We start from the raw sequence: 21111 nt of genomic DNA on the forward strand, positions 1-21111 counted from the left end.
CTCCCCAGGTGATTCCAGTGTGGGTCATGTGGTAGAGAACCACTGACACAGGCAAACAAAGGATACATAAAGTTGTCTATTTAATGGGTAGTTGCAGGTAGTAGATAAGAGTGTAGCCACATAAACCACATGCTTAGTGAACGGTTTTGTTTTGGGTGTATGTGAGGGATTAGCATCTCTGAGTATATTTTGTTTTCCCTTTTGAAACTTATCAGAGAATTCATATGTCTGTTATGTGACTAATGCTCACATTAAAAAAAGTTATGTGACTTTTTAAAATTCATATGTCTTTTTAATTCATTTATTCATTCATATGTCTGTTATGTGACTAATGCTCTCATAAAAAAAGTAATGCTCAGTTTACTTTTTTTATATCAGATCATATATATATGGTTTTTTTTTGGAGATGGAGTTTTGCTCTTGTTGCCCAGGCTGGAGTGTATTGGCACAGTCTTGACTCACCGCCACGTCTGCCTCCCGGGTTCAAGTGATTCTCCTGCCTCATCCTCCTGAGTAGCCGGAATACACGCATGCGCTACCATGCCCGGCTAATTTTGTATTTTTAGTAGAGACAGGGTTTCTCCATGTTGGTCAGGTTGGTCTTGAACTCCCAACCTCAGGTGACCCACCCGCCTCGGCCTCCCAAAGTGTTGGGATTACAGGCATGAGCCACCGCACCCGGCCATGTCTTATATTTTAATAAATATTTTAATTTGGTCTGTAAATTTTTCTTTTTGGGGAATGTGTTTTAAGTCTGTGTTGAGTCCTAGACATTTGTTGTCCTCAGATAGTCACTAGTGATACCTTAACATTAACCAGCCTGTTGGCAACTAAATTGGCCTGAAGTGACAACGAAGGAAAGATCTCTTTCTCCTTTCTTAATCTTTGCATTCCTTAAGATTACTTCTTTGTAGGAAGGCTTTGAAGCCTGGTGGCAAGTACCCTTTATCCCTCACAATCTTAAGATAAGGTCTTTCTGAGCATTAAAAAGTGACTGTGGGAGATATGTCAAATGAGTTTTCTGTGTGTGCTCTGAGAAATCTTTTTTTCAAAAAAGGATAGATGTACGTGTATAAGGAAAAGAGAAACTGAGCGCACTTTCAATATTTAAGTAAGTGTCTCTAACATGTTTTGCAACATAAAATGACCACTGTGTTGGTCGTTACTTCTCTACTGCTAAAACAATGTTTTCTAAAATAATATACTCCTTAGAAAAAAATATAGTGCTTTGGGTGTGCACTGTTGTAATCCAAGGAATAGGAAATGTTTTGTAGTAAGTGCGATGGTGTTTGACATCGTGATTTATTAATTTATCACATTTGGTTTCATAGAAATAGAGTAAGCTACATATTTGCTGTGCCGCAATTACCATGACATTACACTTGTATCTATTTCTGTTTCATAGATGTGTAGATATTGATATATACAGTGGAAGTATGGATTGTTTTGATAAGTTTCTAATGAAAGTACAGATATTTGTTGATTATTTATTAAGAAAGGTTGTTACTCATCCAAGCCCGCGGTTAGCTTTTCCCAAATTATCATGTGGTAGTAAGTAAAATGTAAAGAAATATACCCTCCCTTAACCCCACACCACCTGTTAGCACCTAGCCACCTTCCTTTACTTCTCAGCCGTACTTTTTGTATTTTTTTGTTGTACTGGTAAAATATAAATAACATAAAATTTACCATTTTAACATTTGTAAGTTTACAATTCATTGGCATTGAATACATTGTGTGCAACCACAATGCTGTGCAACCACCATCACCATCAGGACTTTTTCATCAACCCAAACAGAAACTACTCATTAAACAATAACTCCACATCCTTCCACCCCAAAGCCCTGGTAACCACTATTCTACTTTCTGTCTCTGTGAATCTGTCTATTCTAGATACCTCATAGAAGTGGAATCGTACATTATTTGTCCTTTTGGCTTATTTTACTCAGCATATTTTCAAGATTCATTTGTGTTGTGGGATGTAGCAGAATGTCATTCCTTTCTAAGGCTGAATAGCATTGTATGTATTATCCATTTATCTGTTACGGACATTTGACTATTGTGAATAATGCTGTTCTGAACATTGGTGGACAAGGAACTGAAAGTCCCTGCTTTTCATTCTTTTTGGCATAAACCTACAAGAGGAATTGCTGGGTCTTAATGGTAATTCTGTGTTTAATTTTTGGACGAACTGCCAGACTGTTTCCACAGCAGTTGTACTATTTTACATCCCCACCAGCGTTACACAAGGATTCCAATTTCTCTACATCCTTGCCAACATTTGCTATTTTCTATTTTTTTTTAAATAATATCCATCCTAATGGGTGTCTTTTTTTTTTTTTTAAAGGAATGGTTTAAACAGGTTACCTTCTTACTCCTCATTCATGCTTTAGTTGACTACATGAGGACCCCTCTCCCTATGGCACCATTGAAATTGTTCAGGCAAAAATAACTGCCAGCGACCACACTGCTTTAAGTAATGGACTTTTCCCAAGTTTTGTATTAATATTTCAGTATTTGGCAGTGCATCCTACTCCTAGTTTTTAAACTCTTCCCTTGTCATCTATCATCTCATTCTCTCTTGACAAATGTGAAAATGGAAGCTCAGAAATAAAACAAGAATTAAAATGAATATTGATCCTTCAGGTAACAAGCTTCATTTATCATGAAAACATATATGTATGAAACATTCTGTTTTCTGATGTTATTGGATAAATTAGGTGATAACCAAATTCTAAGTTCCAAAAATTAAATATACTCTGTCTAAGGACTTTAACATGGCAGACAATGGTGACAAGGGCAAGAACATGTTTTAGAGTCTTCTCCTTTGGTCGGTATTCAATGATACAGCAGTTGAAAAGGCCAGAAGAAAGTTAACCTAGGATGGTGGTTTTTGAATATCTAACTTTCACTTCTTTCCCATCTTCCAGGAAGTTGGCTGGAATGTGATGACTTAAAAGGCCCATGTTCTGAAAGGCACAAGAAATTTGAAGTTCCTGCTTCAGAGATACATATTGTTATTTGGGAAAGAAAAATATCCCAAGTGACAGATAAAGAAGCTGCCTGCCTTCCACTTAAAAAGACTAATGACCAACACGCTCTCAGTAATGAGAAACCAGTATCTTCAACATCGTGTTCTGTGGGTGATGCTGCCTCAGCTGAAACAGCCTCAGTAACTCACCCTAAAGATAAATCAGTTGCCCCTCGTACTCTTTCACAGGACACAGCTGTAACTCATGGAGATCATTTACTTTCAGGTCCAAAAGGTTTGGTTGACAATAATATTTTACCTCTGACACTTGAAGAAACTATCCAGAAAACAGCCTCAGTTTCACAGTTAAATTCTGAAGCTTTCCTGTTAGAAAATAAACCTGTAGCAGAAAATACAGGAATTCTCAAAACCAATACTTTACTATCACAAGAATCACTAATGGCTTCTTCAGTATCAGCTCCATGTAATGAAAAGCTTATTCAAGACCAATTTGTGGACATAAGTTTTCCATCCCAAGTTGTAAATACAAACATGCAGTCAGTACAGCTGAATACAGAAGATACTGTAAATACTAAATCTGTGAATAATACTGATGCTACTGGTCTTATACGGGGAGTGAAGTCAGTAGAAATTGAGAAGGACGCTCAGTTAAAACAATTCCTTACACCAAAAACTGAACAATTAAAACCAGAACGTGTCACATCTCAGGTATCTAATTTGAAGAAAAAAGAAGCTACAGCAGATTCTCAAACCACAACATCTAAGTCATTACAGAATCAGTCTCTGAAAGAAAATCAGAAGAAGCCATTTGTGGGAAGTTGGGTTAAAGGCTTAATAAGCAGGGGTGCTTCTTTTATGCCGCTCTGTGTTTCAGCTCATAATAGAAACACTATAACTGATTTACAACCTTCAGTTAAAGGGGTAAATAATTTTGGTGGCTTTAAAACTAAAGGTATAAACCAGAAGGCCAGCCACGTATCCAAGAAAGCTCGTAAGAGTGCAAGTAAGCCTCCTCCCATCAGTAAGCCACCAGCAGGTCCTCCATCGTCTAACGGCACAGCTGCCCACCCACATGCTCATGCTGCTTCAGAAGTTTTGGAAAAGTCTGGAAGCACCTCATGTGGAGCTCAACTCAACCACAGTTCTCATGGGAATGGTATTTCTTCAGCAAACCATGAAGACTTGGTGGAAGGTCAGATTCATAAACTTCGTCTAAAACTTCGTAAAAAGCTAAAGGCAGAAAAGAAGAAATTAGCTGCTCTTATGTCTTCCCCGCAAAGCAGAACAGTTCGAAGTGAAAATCTAGAACAGGTGCCCCAGGATGGGTCTCCAAATGATTGTGAATCAATAGAGGACTTGCTAAATGAGCTACCATATCCAATTGATATTGCCAATGAGTCTGCATGCACCACTGTTCCTGGTGTTTCCCTGTACAGTAGTCAAACTCATGAAGAAATTTTAGCAGAATTATTGTCTCCTACACCTGTTTCAACAGAGCTGTCAGAAAATGGGGAAGGTGACTTTAGGTATTTGGGAATGGGAGATAGTCATATCCCACCACCAGTACCAAGTGAATTAAATGATGTTTCCCAGAACACACATCTGAGACAGGACCATAATTATTGTAGCCCCACCAAGAAAAATCCATGTGAAGTTCAGCCAGACTCTCTGACAAATAATGCCTGCGTTAGAACATTAAACTTGGAGAGTCCAATGAAGACTGATATTTTCGATGAGTTTTTTTCCTCCTCAGCATTAAATGCTTTAGCAAATGACACATTAGACCTACCTCATTTTGATGAATATCTGTTTGAGAATTACTGAATTAATGCTTGTTAACTTTTTTTCATATAATATTTATTACTATTAGAAGAACTTACTATGTGTTCAGGTAGTGTTTATACACTGGACTTGTGTAATTACTTGTGTAATAACCATGAACAAAATGCAAGGTTTGACCTTTGGTTCTGCCCATGAAGCATGTAATCTTTCTTACACATTAAAATCATTTAATGTGTTCTCCTTTTTGGTTTCATTTTGTTCTTGTGAGAGTATGAGGATTTCAAAATGTTAAAGATGAAAAGTGGCGTCTAGTTTCTGACAGTTTGTACAGTTGGATGCATTAAATTTTTAGATTTGAAGTTTTGGTTATGTTAGTGTTATGAGTGATCTTTGGGGTGGTTTTCTTCCCCTGGAAACCTGTTGCTCGTGGCACTTTGCCCATGGTGCCCGAGTTCTTGTCCTGTGTCCAGATATGCAGACAAATGAAGGGTGAAGAAGAAGAAGAGGAGCTTTATTTAGTGTTAGAACAGCTCAGAAGGAGACCCACAGTGGGTAGCTCCCCTGTGTCGGCGGGCAGGTCGTCCCTCAAGTGTTCAGCTCTCAGCAGAGAAAAGGCCCTGGAGAGGGTGACTCCTCTCAGCTCTCAGCAGAGAAGCAGCCCTGGAGAAGGTAGCTTCTGTTCGCAGGCAGATTGTCCAGAGGTCCTGCTGCTCTCAGAGGGGGCCCTGGAGAGGATAGCTTCTCTCCATAGGCAGGTTGTTCTGCCGTCTCTACAGGTCTCTGAAGCTCTTAGCAGAGAGGGTAGCTCCTCCCTGTTGCTGGTCGTCCCACCCTCTGCTCAGTTTTGGCTGAGCCTGGGGCGTTTTACGGGCCTCAGAGGGGAGGAAGTGCATACTTACTGGCCCATGGGTGGCCACAGGCAGGCCTGGAAAAGGCACCAGTTCCCACTCCTACAGGTGGGACTGGCAGCCTGGCCCTCAGCCTTCAGGCCCTCCCTGTTCATGGCTTCCAGGCTTACCCCCCTGCTTTGATCTGAGAGCCGGTGCCAATAGCAGGGAGAAGCCAAGCTGCAGAGGCAAGCACTTCCGAGCCTGCAAAAGCAGGCCCCCAAAAGTGCAGGGATGCCTGAGTCTGCACCCGCACCCAGGAGGGTGGAGATCCTGCCTGCTCCAAGGAACAGGCAGCCCCAGCCATGCCTGGCTGCTGCAGCCGGAATGATAGCAGGCTGACTGGAGCACCTGCCACCATCATTAGTTCAAGAGTTTATGCAGATTTAAGTTGTATATGGTATATGAATGTATGACAGTTTTCCTTATGGTTGTGTGGCCTTCTGTAAGAGCCTACGCCTGTTTGTTACACCAGTAGAGTGCTGTGGAATGTAAACTTTCCCTATGTCACTTATCTCCTTTATCTCTCCATACAGAGGAGGGCAAGAAACCTTATTACTTGAACTTCAGTAATGTTAAGTGATCAATAAATTATAAATAAATGATAACAGAAAAAAGTTACCTATTTTTGTGATGATGTACAAACTTTACATGTTATCACAAATACCATCTTTCTTCCCAAGACATTTACTTCTGTAACCAAAGTGGGACACCATCTAACAGTTCTGTTTTGGGAGAGAATAATAACCAGTGCTTGTGAGGCTTGTTAGATGTTGGTTGTGATATATGAGATAGATGTTATTTCATTTAGACCTCAACATTCCTGTGAGTGAGATACTTTTATCACATCTTACAGATAAGGAGACTGTACTCATTCAGTTGTGGAGCTGAGATTGAGTAGAGTGGCTATTACAGCAGTTGAGTGCTGAGCTTATCAATATATGTTCCACTCCTCAGGCTTCATTTAAAGTAGGATGCCCAAACAGCACCACTGCCGTAGAGATTTGAGTTAACAGCAGTACTTACTGAGGTTTACGGCTGGCAGCCAATGTCCTTGCAGTAAAATTATTTGCTAGGGACTCAGTACTTCATAATCTATTTGTCAGATTTACTCCTAAGCTTCTGTGTTGTTTTATTTTTTTTCTGACAAAAGTAGTGCATATTGTCAAGGAAAAACTAGGAAAATACTAAAAAAAAGATTTTTGACCATGCATTTTAATACTTAGTGACTACAAACATTTTCCTATTTTATGCATATAGATTTTAAATAAACGTGAGATCCTATTGTATCTGTTTTAATGGATAAACATTGTTTCAAGATTCTGAGGTGATTTATACTGTCTTGCCATTGTTAACTGCACCAGTTAGCCTTGTTGATAAATTTTTGCATGGATCCAAGTTTTGTTTTCCAGGAGTGGAGTTGCTTGGTCAAAGGAAATGCACATTTAAGGTTTTTTGATGATTGCATGACTGACTTCCCTGGGCCCTCGCCAACACTAGGTAGTAGTATTGGGAGGAAGGGGGGAACCAATCCTGGGTGTTCCAAGATTACTAGTGAGCCTGAACATTTTCTATAACTATTGTCCACTTGAGTTGTTGTTTTTTTTTTTTTTTTTTGGTGGAGGCGGGGGTGGGTTTAAGAATTGCTTATCCTTTGCTTGTACTAATTATCTTTTCAACAAATATTTCTAGATTACTGCTAAGGACCAAGCACTGTTATTAGCCTGAGATAAGGCAGCACACTAGAAGGAAATCCTTGCTCCTTTTGAGTTTGCCTTCCAAACATGGAGATCAATATATAATGTTAGGTAGTAATAGGAGATACATGCAGTTGATTCATGTCATTTGTAGTAGTTATGGTCAATAAAGTTGCCTTGAACACTGAATTAGTATAAACTGAAATACTGTTCCTAGGGGAAATAGGTTCCTGCTAGCCTGTGGTCATGAGATTTTTGTCAAACAATCACTATATAACCTTTTCTGTTTCTGTTTAAAGACATGTTATTTGATCTATATGGTTGATTCGTTACATTAACATGGCCAACAGCACTGTAACTCAGCCTGAACGAAGCTTATCTGACACATGATGTTCTCCATAAGGCACATCGTAGCTTTCTGTGCTTAGGAACACTAGACGGCACTTCAGCACTGCACTTGAGGACGTTTTAAACAGTGAAATCAACAAAAAGCACAAAAAAATGCAACAATAGGCTGGGCGAGGTGGCTCACGCCTGTAATCCCATCACTTTGGGAGGCCGAGGCGGGCGGATCACGAGGTCAGGAGATCAAGACCATCCTGGCTAACACGGTGAAACCCCGTCTCTACTAAAAATACAAAGAATTAGCCGGGCGTGGTGCAGGCGCCTGTAGTCCCAGCTACTCGGGAGGCTGAGGCAGGAGAATGGAATGAACCTGGGAGGTGGAGCTTGAAGTGAGCCGAGATTGCGCCACTGCACTCCAGCCTGGGCGACAGAGCGAGACTCCGTCCCAAAAAAAAAAAAAAATGCAACAATAACAAAGACACTAGCCCCCCAAAAATACACTTGTTTACAGTGTGAACTGAAAGAGGAAGGTGGAGTATTGACTTGTTTGACCTCAGCTGGAAATGTGCACGTCCTGTGACTCAAATTTTTCTCTGTTGTGTGCATGCATGTCCACGAATAACCACAAGAAGCACTGAAAGCATTGATTTTTAGGGTTACAAATTAATTTTAGCAAGTAAATGAATTCACAAATACGGAATCTGTGAGTAATGAGGACTGATTCTTATGTCAGATGGCACTAAATGCTATGGAGAAGAGGAGTGGATGAGAGGGAGAAGTATTTTAGACCAGGTAGACTTGGAAGGTTTCTTGGAGGTGGGTGATGTTTGAGAAGAGGCTTCAATAAAGTTAGGGAGTTCGCCATGTGATTGCAGGAAGAGCGTTCCAGGAGAACAAAAGTCATGGAGTGAGTGCTAGGCATGTGTCTGGTCCGTATGGGCTGCTATAACAAAATACCTTAGACTGGGTAAAATGTATAAATAATAGAAGTGTATTGCTTATAGTTCTAGAAGCTGGGAAGTCCAAGATCAAGGTATCAGCACATTCTGAGGAAAGCTGCTCTGCTTCATGGCTGGTTCTCTCACTGTCCTCACACGGCATAAGAGGGGCACAGAGCCCTCAACCATCTCTCCAGTGGCCCCATCTCTTAATACTGTTGGATTGGGGATTTAGACTTCACTAATTTTGGGGGGACACAAACATTGAGACCACAGCAGCATGACTGAGGACAAGGAAGAGGCCAGTGTGGTTGAGCAGAGTGATCAGTGAAGGAGAGTTAGGACATGAGTAAAGAGGCTAGCAGACACCAGATCTCATATGGCTTTGTAGGCCATAGTGAGGACTTTGTTTAAGCTGAGAATAATAGATAACCTCAGGAAAGTTTCAGGCAAGAGGGTAATATGATCTGATCTGGGTTTTAAAAGGATCACTGAAGTGGGGAGACTGTCTACAGATAATCTGAATAGGAGTCCTAGTCTATTACAATCTCCTTGGAGTTTAGGGTGGTAACTGGAGGTGTTCAAGAGTAGTTGGATTACTGTTACATTTCAAGATATGTGCATTGGCTGTGAGGTAGAAGAGGAGTCAAAATGAACTCCAGGTTTTATTGACTGAGCAATTGTGCCATTTCCTGAGATGGGTCAGATTTGGGAAGGAAAGAATTTAAAGGGGATAAGATAATCCCATTAGGAGTGTGTTAAGTGTGAGATTCCTATTAGACTTTCGAGTGGAGATGATTTAATAGGAAGATAGATCTGCAACACTGGAGCTCAGCGGAGAGGGACACCCTGGAGATAGCCGTTTGGGAATTAGGAATGTGTGAATCATTGTATAGGATGGGGTCATTTAGGGACTTAAAACAGCTCTGGAGAACAAAAATGGTGCCTTGATCTTGGACTTCCTGGTTTATAGAACTGTGAGCAATATATATATATTTTTTTCAAGACAGAGTCTTGCTCCCTTATCCAGGCTGGAGTGCAGTTGCACCATCTCGGCTCACTGCAACCTCCACTTCCTGGTTCAAGCAAGTCTGGTGCCTAAGCCTCCCAAGTGGTTGGGACTATAGGTGTACGACACCATGCCCGACTAATTTTTGTATTTTTTTGTAGAGACAGGGTTTTGCCATGTTGGCCAGACTGGTCTCAAACTCCTGACCTCAAGTGATCTGCCTGCCTTGGCCTCCCAAAGTGCTTGGATTATAGGCATGAGCCACCATGCCCAGACTAAATTTCTAACATTTATAAATTATCCAGTCTAAGATATTTTGTGATAGCAGCCCAAGCAGACCAAGGCAAAGGCCAAGCACACTTGCTCCTCCTGACTTTTGCTCTTCCTGGAATGTTCTTCCTTTAGTCACATGGTTGCCTGCCTAGCTTCATTCAATAGGAGTGTGGTGCCCTGAAAATACAAGGAAGAATGCTTTTCTTTTTTTTAAAAGGAAGGGATGATTATCTGTCAGATGCTGCTGAAAAAGAGTAATAGAGTAATTGGCCACTGGCTCTGGCAACAGGGAAGTTAGCTCTGCTAACTCCACGTGAACAGTTTCACATGAACAAGTGTGAGTGGGCTCAAGATGGTGAGAAAGTGGAGCTATGGACTCACTCTTGAAACATTTTCTGGTGCCTCGTGGGGCAATGTGAGGTCAAGGTTTTTGTTACTGTTCTGAAGATGGGAGAGGCTGACACATGGATGTTGTAGGTGAGAGAAGGGGCGCTTGCGGGAGCAAACTTCTCCAGGAATGGGATCCAGTGTCTAAGAGGAGGCGGTGTGACCCTAAGAGCTAGAAAAATTATTTTATTAATAGGAAAGACAAAGTACTTAGGCTCAGATGCTAAGAGATTTGCTGATAAAAGAATGAGAACGGTCTCTTCTGATTATTTTCTTAGGGAAATAAATAGATCATCAGCTGAGGGTGTGAGGGGAGAAGGAGTTGAACATGGAGGAAGACAGGTGTGAAATATTGGTCTCAGAATGGAGAGCTAATTGAATAGGGACATGCAGTGGGCTTGCTAAGCTGTGCGGAGAGCCCATGGGAAGTTTATGGTCATCAATTTAATGGAGACCAGCTAAGATGGTGGTTTATTTTTCTCCAGTTGTATTTAACTGCTCAGGTGCAGGACAGAGAGAGTAAGTGTGAAGTTAATTTCAGCCAATGTAGAGGAATTGTCAGGCAGATGGGACAAGGAGATAGAGGAGAAAAGGAATTAAGGCTTCCTGCAAGGGTAATGATTGTAGGGATGGATAAGTAAGGAACACAGGAAGTGGCTGTCTGCTGAGTGGTGGCAGAGCTCAGTGGATCAGAGCAAGGTTCAAAGAATGCCAGAGAGGCACTTGTGGAGGAAGTAAGCTGGCTAGAAAGTAGTGTGCTTGAAATTAAGCTTCTGGAGATAGCAAGGTTACAGGTGATGACAAAGTCTGCGTATGACAAGGAAACTGCAGGGCCAGAGTTGGCAAGAATTCGTGAAAAATGAGGAGAAAGAGGCACCAAGAGTCTGGGATGGCACATGGATTGTCTCTGTGTGAGGCAAAGTCATCTAAATGGCAGCAGTGGCCCTAGCAGAAAGAAATATACAGTGAGCCGGAGCAAAAATCCTCAAGGACAGGCAGAACGCCATGAAAACAGCAGGTGACAGCCAAAGGAGCAGGGGCAGGGGCTCAGTCCAAAGTGTTTCAGAGTCACTGGAGGGTTGAGTGGGCAGGGGAGGGAGTGGCTGAAATGGCAACAAGGAAGAACCTCTCTCATCTCCAGGCCCAAAAGTATGTGGAATGTGGGAGATAAGACAGCCACCACTGGCCAGGGCTGTAAAGGGACATTCAGCGAACATTCAGGTTCCACTTAGCACGACAGCAGGGAAGGGACTGTTGGCAGAAAAAAACTGGGGCAGTGGGATTAAAGACAGACCACACATTCCAAAAGGCACCGTGGGAGGGCCAGGGGGCGAGGTTAGGTCTAGGCTTCAGTGTCCTGGGAGGCTCAGTCTTCACAGGGTGACAGCGATCAAGAGTGCAGCTTAGGCTGGATGCAGTGGCTCATGCCTGTAGTCCCAGCACTTTGGGAGGCCGAGACGGGCGGATTGCTTGAAGCCAGGAGTTTGAGACCAGTCTGACCAACATGGCAAAACCCCATCTCTACTAAAAATACAAAAATCAACTGGGCGTGGTGGCGTGTGCCTGTAGTCCCAGCTACTTGAGAGGCTGAGGCAAGAGAATCACTTGAACCTGGGAAGCGGAGGTTGCAGTGAGCTGAGATCGTGCCACTGCACTCCAACCTGGGCAACAGAGTGAGACCCTGTCTCAAAAACAACAACAAAAAAGAAAAGAGTACAACTTATGAAGGGGTCTCCTGGGGAGAGGGTTTTTGGGATTCTCCTGCCTCTCAAAGTGCTGGGATTATGGGCGTGAGCCACCACACCCAGCCGAGGGAGACTGAGTTCTAATTGTTATATCTCTCTTGGGATTGGCCTCCTGGGCAGTTTAAAAGACAAGGCAAGGAATCTTTTGGAGAAAGAGACTGGGGGCAGGGTGTGTCTGAACAAGAAGTGTGAGAAGCTCTGTGGGCCTCCCCTCAGACTTGCAGTCGTTGAATTGGGATCTCATTTATATCACCTCTAGGTGTAACGATATTAAATCTTCTCTGTCATTTGGCAATTTTGGTTTATGCTTGATCATCATCTTTAATGTTTCGACATGTAGAAGTTTAACATTATTTTACATTCTTTTCCTTCTGGCATCATGTTTTAGCAAGATTGTTTCCACCAAAAGAATATATATATCTTCGAATGAAACTATGTTTTTTTTTCTTTCCTTTGCTTTCTCTTTTGGTATATGAATCTTTGATTATTTGTAATGTATTTTGATGTGTAACATTGAAGTTTCTATTTTGTACTATTTTTTCCCCAAACAGTAAACTTATTGTTCAAATACTTATTGAACAACCTTCACTATTCTTTAACCATTTAGAATACGCCATTCACATATCTTTCATACTACATTTAATAACATTTTTTAATTAAAAAATATTCTACTGATTTATTTATTTTGAGACCAGGTTATGAAACTGGCTAATTTTTGTATTTTTGTTAAATACCGAAATTCACTGTGTTGCCAAGGCTGGTCTCGAACTCCTGGGCTCAAGCAATCTGCCCACCTTGGCGTCTCAAAGTGCTGGGATTACAGGTGTGAGCCGCTACACCCGGCCACACCCGGCCAACACATATTATTTGTTATTACATTTAATTCCCACAGTACATTGAAATTATCAGGGAAAATTTTTCAGTGAAATATTATTGAACGCCACATTAAAAGTGTAAATTACAATGATTTAATGCCAATTTTTCAGAAGAAAAAAGGCCAGGAGGAAGGTCTATGAAGTTTTAGCCAGTCTTTCATCCACCTACCATTTCACGATCATGCACTGTGTAAGTCAGGAAAAGAGTAAGAAAAGTGAAAGATACAATTGATTAGAGAGTTTTGCTGGATACTATAGACGAAAAGAACACAAAATGGAACAGCCTCTTCAAGCTTAGAGTCAACGGCTGTAGTCCAAAAGACTGTAGTCAGAGGCCGTAGGGCCAAAAGACATGACTTATGGCATTGGAGGAAGAGGATGCTTTGGGAGTTCATGGTAGAAGAGGCGGAAAAAATCTGGTGGATTAAAGAAAGCATCCCAAAGTGACATTAAACTAATGACTAAATTCTGAGCTGTTTTCAGAGGCAGAGCCTGCTTGGGCACCCCTGCCACACGTAAAGAGTCACCTAGGTATGGTTCGTGGGCTCTGAACAGGCCTGCTCAGTGAACATATTTGTGACTGTTTCTCTGGCCCTTTTAGCTGTATTGAGTAAAATTTAAAGAGACCATTGTTTTGGCCTAAGCTCCTGCCCTAGGCCCAAAGAACAGACCAAACCTGAATGGCTTCACTTGTCCTAGGTGCTATGTACTCAAACTGAACTTTGAAACAGGTCGGTTTTTCAAAAAAAGCAAAAGATTCACAGCAACCAATTAGAAGAGGCCCGGTCAACCTGAGCCAGCATGATGAGGCTCTTCTGCTTTAATCCTACAAGGAAAGAAACTTTGAAATGACCAATCTGCTTTCATTCTTGGTTTCTGCTTTCTTTGGCCTATTTCTGCCTGTAAAACCTATCTCCTCTGCTCAGCTCATTGAAGTACCCTTCTATTTATAGATGGGATGCTGCCCGACTCATGTATCGCTAGTAAAAGCCAATTAAATTATTACACTCGATTTGTTGGAATTTTGCTATTTTGACAGCTTTTCAAAAACACCAATAGGTTCACATCCCTAATTCCCCAGCCAGTGTTCCCTCAAGGAACCATGGAAGAAGCAAAGGCGGCTGAAAGGCGCCTCAGGATGCTTCTAAGCACGGCACATCCATGAAAAGGCACTTACTAATATTTGCAGGATAGCAAAGCACTGCAGTGACGATAAATCTAGTATTGGAGAAGTTCAAAATAATCAGTAGATTAACACAGAAGCCAGAGCTTATAGGGAGAAAAGGAACCCTATGAAATACTTCAAATCTGAAAACGAACATGCATTTCCTGTTTAGTTAGTGCAGGCATGGAAAAGCTTGGTAAAGTACCCTTCTTGCCAGCTTTCTCTTTCTTACAAGCCTTTTCACTGGGCTGGGAGGCTGATATTATCTAAATATGCTGAGGAGGTTCAAGTATCTCCACAACTCACCTCAGAGTGAATGCTCCCCTCGGCCTTAAGGCAATATAAACCAGCCCTGTTTAGCAGGATAGCAAAATGTTTGCGGTTGTAAACTGGTGTCCCATTGGCTGTGGCGCTTGTGGTGTAAAGAATCCCTGTGCTTGGTAATTAATAGAGAAATTCTATATTTTAAACTTCAGTTGTATATTGGCTCTTATCCATGGCAGATTTTCACGTATGTGTTATTTATTTATTTAGAGCCGGAGTCTCGCTTTGTCGCCCAGGCTGGAGTGCAGTGGCGCGATCTTGGCTCACTGCAGCCTCTGCCTCTTGGGCTCAAGCAATTCTTCTGCCTCAGCCTCCCGAGTAGCTGGGACTGCAGGTGCATGCCACCATGCCCGGCTAATTTTTTGTATTTTAGTAGAGATGGAGTTTCACTGTGTTGCTCAGGCTGGTCTTGAATTTCTGAGCTCAGGCAATCCGCCCACCTCGGCCTCCCAAAGTGCTGGGATTATAGGTGTGAGCCATCGTGCTCGGCCCTATGTGATATTTATTACAATGAATTCCAATGATCAGACCTATACTCAAGTATAAGTGAATATATCATTCAATGAAGTATAAATGATCATTATGTTCATATTCACACATACAATAATGTACTCAGTTTATTGCTAAGGTAATTCAGAATCTCCTTATTTTGAAGTGTGCATTTGATATACCTGTTTGGGAATAACTAGTTTCTTATCTTTGACAGACAATAATTTTGTTGTTTTGTTTTTACTAAAAAAGCATGGTGAAAAATGGCTCCATTTCTATGAGAGGTAACTAAAATATAGCAATTTGCTGGGTGTCATTAAAGTAACTCACAAGGGAAAAAATGCAAATTGGTATCTGCTGATGGAGTAAATCTCCGCAGAAGCGACCCTGAAAGGATCAATATATTAAAGCCCCTCCCAGCTGGTCATTCCAGATTGCAACAATAAAGCATTAAGTGTTAAAACCTCAAGGCAGCTTTTTTTTTTTTTTTTGCCTCAAGTCCTTTATTATTAATTTTATAGACCTACTTAATTACTAAGCCAAAAAAAATCAAACTTGTTTCTCTTTGTGACTTGTCAATAGTATTAAACTATTCTGGTTTTTTATTTTTGTGTTACCTTAAAGTCTCCAGTTTAGTAATTTTTCTATACCTAAACACTTCGGATTTGACATGCTTTGTGGCCTTTATCAGTAGTTAGAATGTAAATCCAATAAATAAAGTAAAAGCCAGGTCTTCAAAACCTGGGGGCCAAGAACTCTGTTTTAGAGGGCCTGTGACTCTCTTGGACACTGGACAAAATCTCATCTCTAAATATGGATATTTTAGGGAGAGGGTCTTTAGGCTGTCATTTGGATTTTCACAGGGCTCCATGTACCCGTAAGGTAGCCTCTTGGGAAGTTTGACTTCAATAAATGAAGTTTAACTTAAACCTAAAATGAAATTTAACTGAAAAACAAAATCCAATGAAAGATGCTTTCTTATGCAAAAACAAAACAAAAACAAAAAAACAAAAAAACCCCCAAAAAACCCAAAGCCAAAGATTGTTTCTGAAATTAGGTTCTAGGTTCCAGAGCAACTCCATGGTGGGGAATCAGCCACATGTAAGGTAAGCTAAGAGTTTGGACAATTTGTAATATTTATTCCTAGGTTTCTTTAAGACCCTTTCAGATTTTGAATTCCTATTAGTAGCATCAGCCAGGTTCTAAATGTAGGCATCACCATAGACACTTCCCCACTGCTGCAGTCCCCAACACTTGCCCAATTTTCCCTTGAATTGCACCCATGCTGCCTTCTCCAGGCCCATTTGAACCCAGAACCTCACTGTGCCTCGTTTGAAATATAATTTCCTCCTAACTAGTTTCTGATCTACTATTTCCCCTACATTGCTGCCACACTAATCACCTAAAATAGATTTCATTCTACCCTGAAACAGAAATCTCTAATAAGTTACTCCCTTCCTTTATGGGTAAAGTTAGCCGCATCCTAGGTATTCAAGGACCTTCCAGGAGCTAAGAACATTTCCCCTGCACCTTCTTGAAGTACACTTGTCCTATGTACTGGTTATGTTCATTTCTTACCCTCGCTCTCGTTTTGTCTGGAATTTTCCTTGGCCTTAAATGCCTCTCACCTGCCTGCCCACATCTCTCAGGGTTGTTTCAAATCCTCAATGAAGGCTCACAGCCCCAGTCTATGTTGGCCACTTACTTCGTGGCCTGGGAACATTTTTCTTTGGCTGACTTGCTGACACTCCATCAGATGCATTTTTATCTGGTTGTCCATCTGTGAACCATACCCTGAGAAGGCAGAGAGTGCCTCTGCACTGAACATGTGCTAGGGGACAGGTCTGTGCTAGAGGGGCAAGCACTGGGAATGAAGAACTGGTCCCTACTCCCAAGGAGTTCATATCTCAGTGGAGGTGACAAGCAACTCACTGTTTCCGGGGGTTGTGGTGACTGCTGGGAGAAGGGGTGTCTATATCAGATCGAAGCAGCATCAGGGGAGGTTCCCTGAGAAGGTGATGCCTCAGCGGATGTCTTCCAGCTAAGTGGGGTGGAGGTGGAGAAGGGCAGAGCAGGGAGAGGATCTAGGTGGGGCGTGTAAGGCTGCATGGGTAACTCAGGGAACCCTTGGTAACTGCATGTAACTGTGTGAAGCTTTCATGAAGGAACATGGTAGGAGACTAGGGTATGGACTATAGAAGCCCTTTTGCTAAGCTCAAGAATTTGAGGCCGGGAGCGGTGGCTCACGCCTGAAATCCCAGCACTTTGGGAGGCCAAGGTGGGCGGATCACGAGGTCAGGAGATCGAGACCATCCTGGCTAACATGGTGAAACCCCGTCTCTACTAAAAAAAAAGTACAAAAAATTAGCCGGGCGTGGTGGCGGGCGCCCGTAGTCCCAGCTACTTGGGGAGCTGAGGCAGGAGAATGGCATGAACCCGGGAGGCGGAGCTTGCAGTGGGCGGAGACTGCACCACTGCACTCCAGCCTGGGCAACAGTGCAAGACCCCGTCTGAAAACAACAACAACAACAAAAAGAATTTGAAGTGTATCTTGAAGGAAATCCCTTGGAGCCTAAAAATGATCATTGATAACAGAAAATGATCTCTGCTCTCGCCTAGGGTAATATATTCAGCTTCAAAGTGGAAGGGCATGTTTTCTAAGGGCATGTTTTCTAAGTCCCTGTAATTGTAGTGATAGCAAATATATGCCCTGCATCTTGAAATGTAAGACTAGGTTTGAACAGTATATAAATTATCTTATGATCTAATTTCCCCTCATTTTGTGGTTTCTACTATAAGCTACCCAGAAGTGTAGACAGGACGTTTGGAATTTGATGGGCATCAGAAAGATTCCTACCTAAGAACATTTTTTTTTTTTTTTTTTTTTCTGAGAAGGAGCCTTGCTCTGTCACCCAGGCTGGAGTGCAGTGGCACGATCTCAGCTTACTGCAACCTCCACCTCTCAGGTTCAAGTGATTCTCCTGCCTCAGCCTCCTGAGTAGCTGGGACTACAGGTGTGCACCATCATGCCTAGTTAATTTTTATATTTTTAATAAAGGCAGGATTTCACTATGTTAGCCAGGCTGGTCTTGAACTCCTGACCCCATGATCTGCCCACCTTGGCCTCCCAAAGTGCTGGGATTACAGGTGTGAGCCACTGCGCCCGGCCTCTAAGAAAATTTTTGAGAGCTACTTGTTCTGTTGCCTGGAATTCCACCATAAGTACGACGTTGTGTCTCCTTCTCCAGGGCTACTAACTAAACAACAGAGGGTATTGTGTTATCGACAATTATTTGATTGATAACTATCAGCAAACATTTGCCAAGGCATTCCTTTAAAGATAGCCTAGTGACTCTATTAACTACTCCTTCTTCCAGGCCTCTAAGTTCTGTTGGAGGTAAGTAGATCCCAGAGATAAAGCACCTACCATAGGACCTGAATCTTGGTAGAAATAAATTATATCATCATGTTATCATATTATCTTGTGTTTTTCTATCTTTACTTAAAGTCTTATGTGAATATTCTGCTTGAAAAATATGTGTCCTCTGTTAGACCAGAGTTGAAAATATGTTATTCAAGAACTTGTAACAGGAACCCGCACAATTTCTGCTGGAGTTTAATTTCAGGGTTAATTCTGTCAGCAATCTAAGGTAAACATTAACATTTTTCCCTAGATTCAAGTCCGTTGTCCAAAAGCTGTAACAGAACTTAACTGAATAAATAGTTTCTTAAGATGGTAAGCTTCCATATGCTTTAAAATGACTCCTCTACACGTTTTCATCTGGAAGGCTGCTCATGCTTTTGGAAGCAAAGAAGGCGATCTTAAATAACTACATTTGCTTTTTGGTGGTGCCAGATTTTTCTGAGAAACACCAATGGAATTTATAAATTCACCAGTCAATGGGCAATTGAGTTGCTGTTTTGCTATTACCACTGCCGTTTGTGAGCATTGTTGGGAAGGTCTCTTGAAGCACACGTGCAAGTTTCCCTTGGATAAGTAGTAGGAATAGAATTGCCAAACCATGGCTTCCAGTGCAGACACAGTCTCTCCCTTGGGCCCAGCCACAAGGCACCACACATTAAGAGGATATTGTCTGTCCATGTCCTGGAAACGTTGTAGCATCATGCTCCTATTCGATTAAAAATCTCATTATTAAAATGAACCATCGGGTAAATGTTGTCTCGGGAAAAGAAGCGCTGACCGTCCCTGGGTGGGCTCGAACCACCAACCTTTCGGTTAACAGCCGAACGCGCTAACCGATTGCGCCACAGAGACCTAGTTACTCAGGCCCCGCTGCGGTGTGTACAGATTTCCGCGGCGCCAGCAGCCGCTCTAGCCACCCTGGGCGTCGCCACCCCAGGCGTTGCCACCCCAGGCACGGGCTGAGAAGTCGCGGGGCGCACCGAGGAGGCAGCGGAAGCGGCCGAGGTGCCCAGCGGCGGCCGCGGGGGGAAAGGCTGTGCCCCGGCGCGCGGGAGGGGGCGGGCGAGGCCGCGTGACTCCGGGCTTCTCTGGGGACGAAGCGCGCCCCTCGTGGCGGCAGCGGCCAGTGGTCCGCAGTCGGCCCGGACTCGGGGTAGGAAAGATCCTCTCAGCAATGGCTGCGCGCCATGCGTGCTCTGCGGCGGGGACCGTGCCGGCCGGGCGCGCCACCAGTAACCAGGGACCCAGGGGAGAACCTGCCAAGGGGAACAGGTCGCACGGAGAGAATACGACACGCTTGGAGGGAAGAACCACGTGCTGTACAGGTTTAAAGGATGGAGAGTCACGTGCGCTTAGGCCCCGAACTTAAGGGACCTAACCCTTTTTCTGGGTTGCCGCTATTGCCCCTTCTCCTTAGACGGTTTTTCATCTCATCACCTCTCACCCCGTAAAATGCAACGAACATAGATAGGCTGTGTATCAATGTAGACTGTATGTATATCTGTGCTTCGTACATAAAAAGAATACGATTTTTGCCACCTTCTAAGAACCAATTTGCACCCCATTTTGAGGCATATGGCCTCTGTTGAGATTGCATAGTTTAGGGGACATCAAAAAAGCCTTATAGAGGGACTGGCAATTAAGATAGCCTTTCGGTTTGAAATGGCCATTGAAGGCTTCTCCCTTTCCCTGACTTCTGAATTTTTTTTTTTTTTTTTTTTTTTTTTGAGAAGGAGTCTCGCCCTGTTGCTGGAGTGCAATGGCGCGATCTCGGCTCACTGCAACCTCCGCCTCCCGGGTTCAAGCGATTCCTGCCTCAGCCTCCCGAGTAGCTGGGAATACAGGCGCCTGCCACCACGCCCAGCTAACTTTTGTATTTTTAGTAGAGGCGGGGTTTCGCCATGCTGGCCAGGCTGGTCTGGTACTCCTGACCTCGTGATCCGCCCGCCTCCGCCTCCCAAAGTGCTGGGATGACATTACAGGCGTGAGCCACCGTGCCCGGCCAATTTTTTTAGGCGCACTGTTCAGTGGCACTAAGTACATTCACATTGTTATGCAACTATCACCGCCATCCATTTCCAGAACCTTTTCATCTTCCGAAACAGAAGTTCACTACCCATTACACGGTAACTCGCGATTCCCCTCCTCTAGTCGGAACAATCACCATTCTACTTTCTGTCCCTTTGAATTTGACTACTCTTAGAGACCTCATGTAAATGGAGTCATACGGTGTTTGCCTGTGGCTGGCTTATTTCACTTACCATATGTCTTCAAGGTCCATCCACGTTGTAGCCTGTGTCAGGATTTCCTTCCTGGATAAGGCTGAATAAGCTGCATTGTATGCAGGTATCGCATTTTGCTTTTCCATTCATCTCTCCGTGAACATTAGGGTTGCTTCCACCTGCAGCTATGAACATGGGTCTACAAATAACTGAGTCCCCGCTTTCAATTCTTTTGGGAATATACCCAGAGATGGAGTAGCTGGATCACATGGTTTGCTATTGGCTGTACCATTTTACATTCGCACCAACAGTGTACAAGGGTCCCTATTTCTCCTCATCTATTTTTTTTTTAAATAATGGGCATCCTAATGGGTATGAAGTATCATCTCATTGTGGTTTTGCTCTGCATTTCTCTAACGATTAGTGGTGTTGGGCATCTTTTCCAGACACCACCAATCTGAATTCTATGGCCCTTCGTTTACTCACTTCCTCCCAGCAACAGCCATTTCTGCTTCAGCGAGGAGGAAGCTGCGACTGAGAGAGGGAAAGGGCCCAGG

At 42.9% G+C, this 21111-nt stretch overlaps 1 protein-coding gene and 1 non-coding gene across 7 annotated transcripts in view; one reads left to right on the forward strand and one right to left on the reverse strand.

Moving 5' to 3' along the window:
* USPL1 (ubiquitin specific peptidase like 1) overlaps positions 1-5011 on the forward strand; it is a 41869-nt gene extending 36858 nt beyond the window's left edge. For all 6 annotated transcript variants that reach the window (XM_003826853.5, XM_008952204.4, XM_008952203.4 and 3 more), the window contains one exon: positions 2931-5011. In XM_003826853.5, coding sequence (XP_003826901.4) covers positions 2931-4816 — 1886 coding nt within the window. In that variant the 3' untranslated portion in view covers positions 4817-5011. The remainder of the gene's footprint in view (positions 1-2930) is intronic.
* Positions 5012-19110: 14099 nt separating this feature from the next.
* TRNAN-GUU (transfer RNA asparagine (anticodon GUU)) lies at positions 19111-19184 on the reverse strand. The gene has a single exon. It is a non-coding gene; the product is annotated as a tRNA-Asn (tRNA).
* Between the last annotated feature and the right edge of the window lie 1927 nt (positions 19185-21111).

This window comes from Pan paniscus, chromosome 14, assembly GCF_029289425.2.
Source record: "Pan paniscus chromosome 14, NHGRI_mPanPan1-v2.0_pri, whole genome shotgun sequence".
Lineage (NCBI taxonomy): Eukaryota > Metazoa > Chordata > Mammalia > Primates > Hominidae > Pan > Pan paniscus.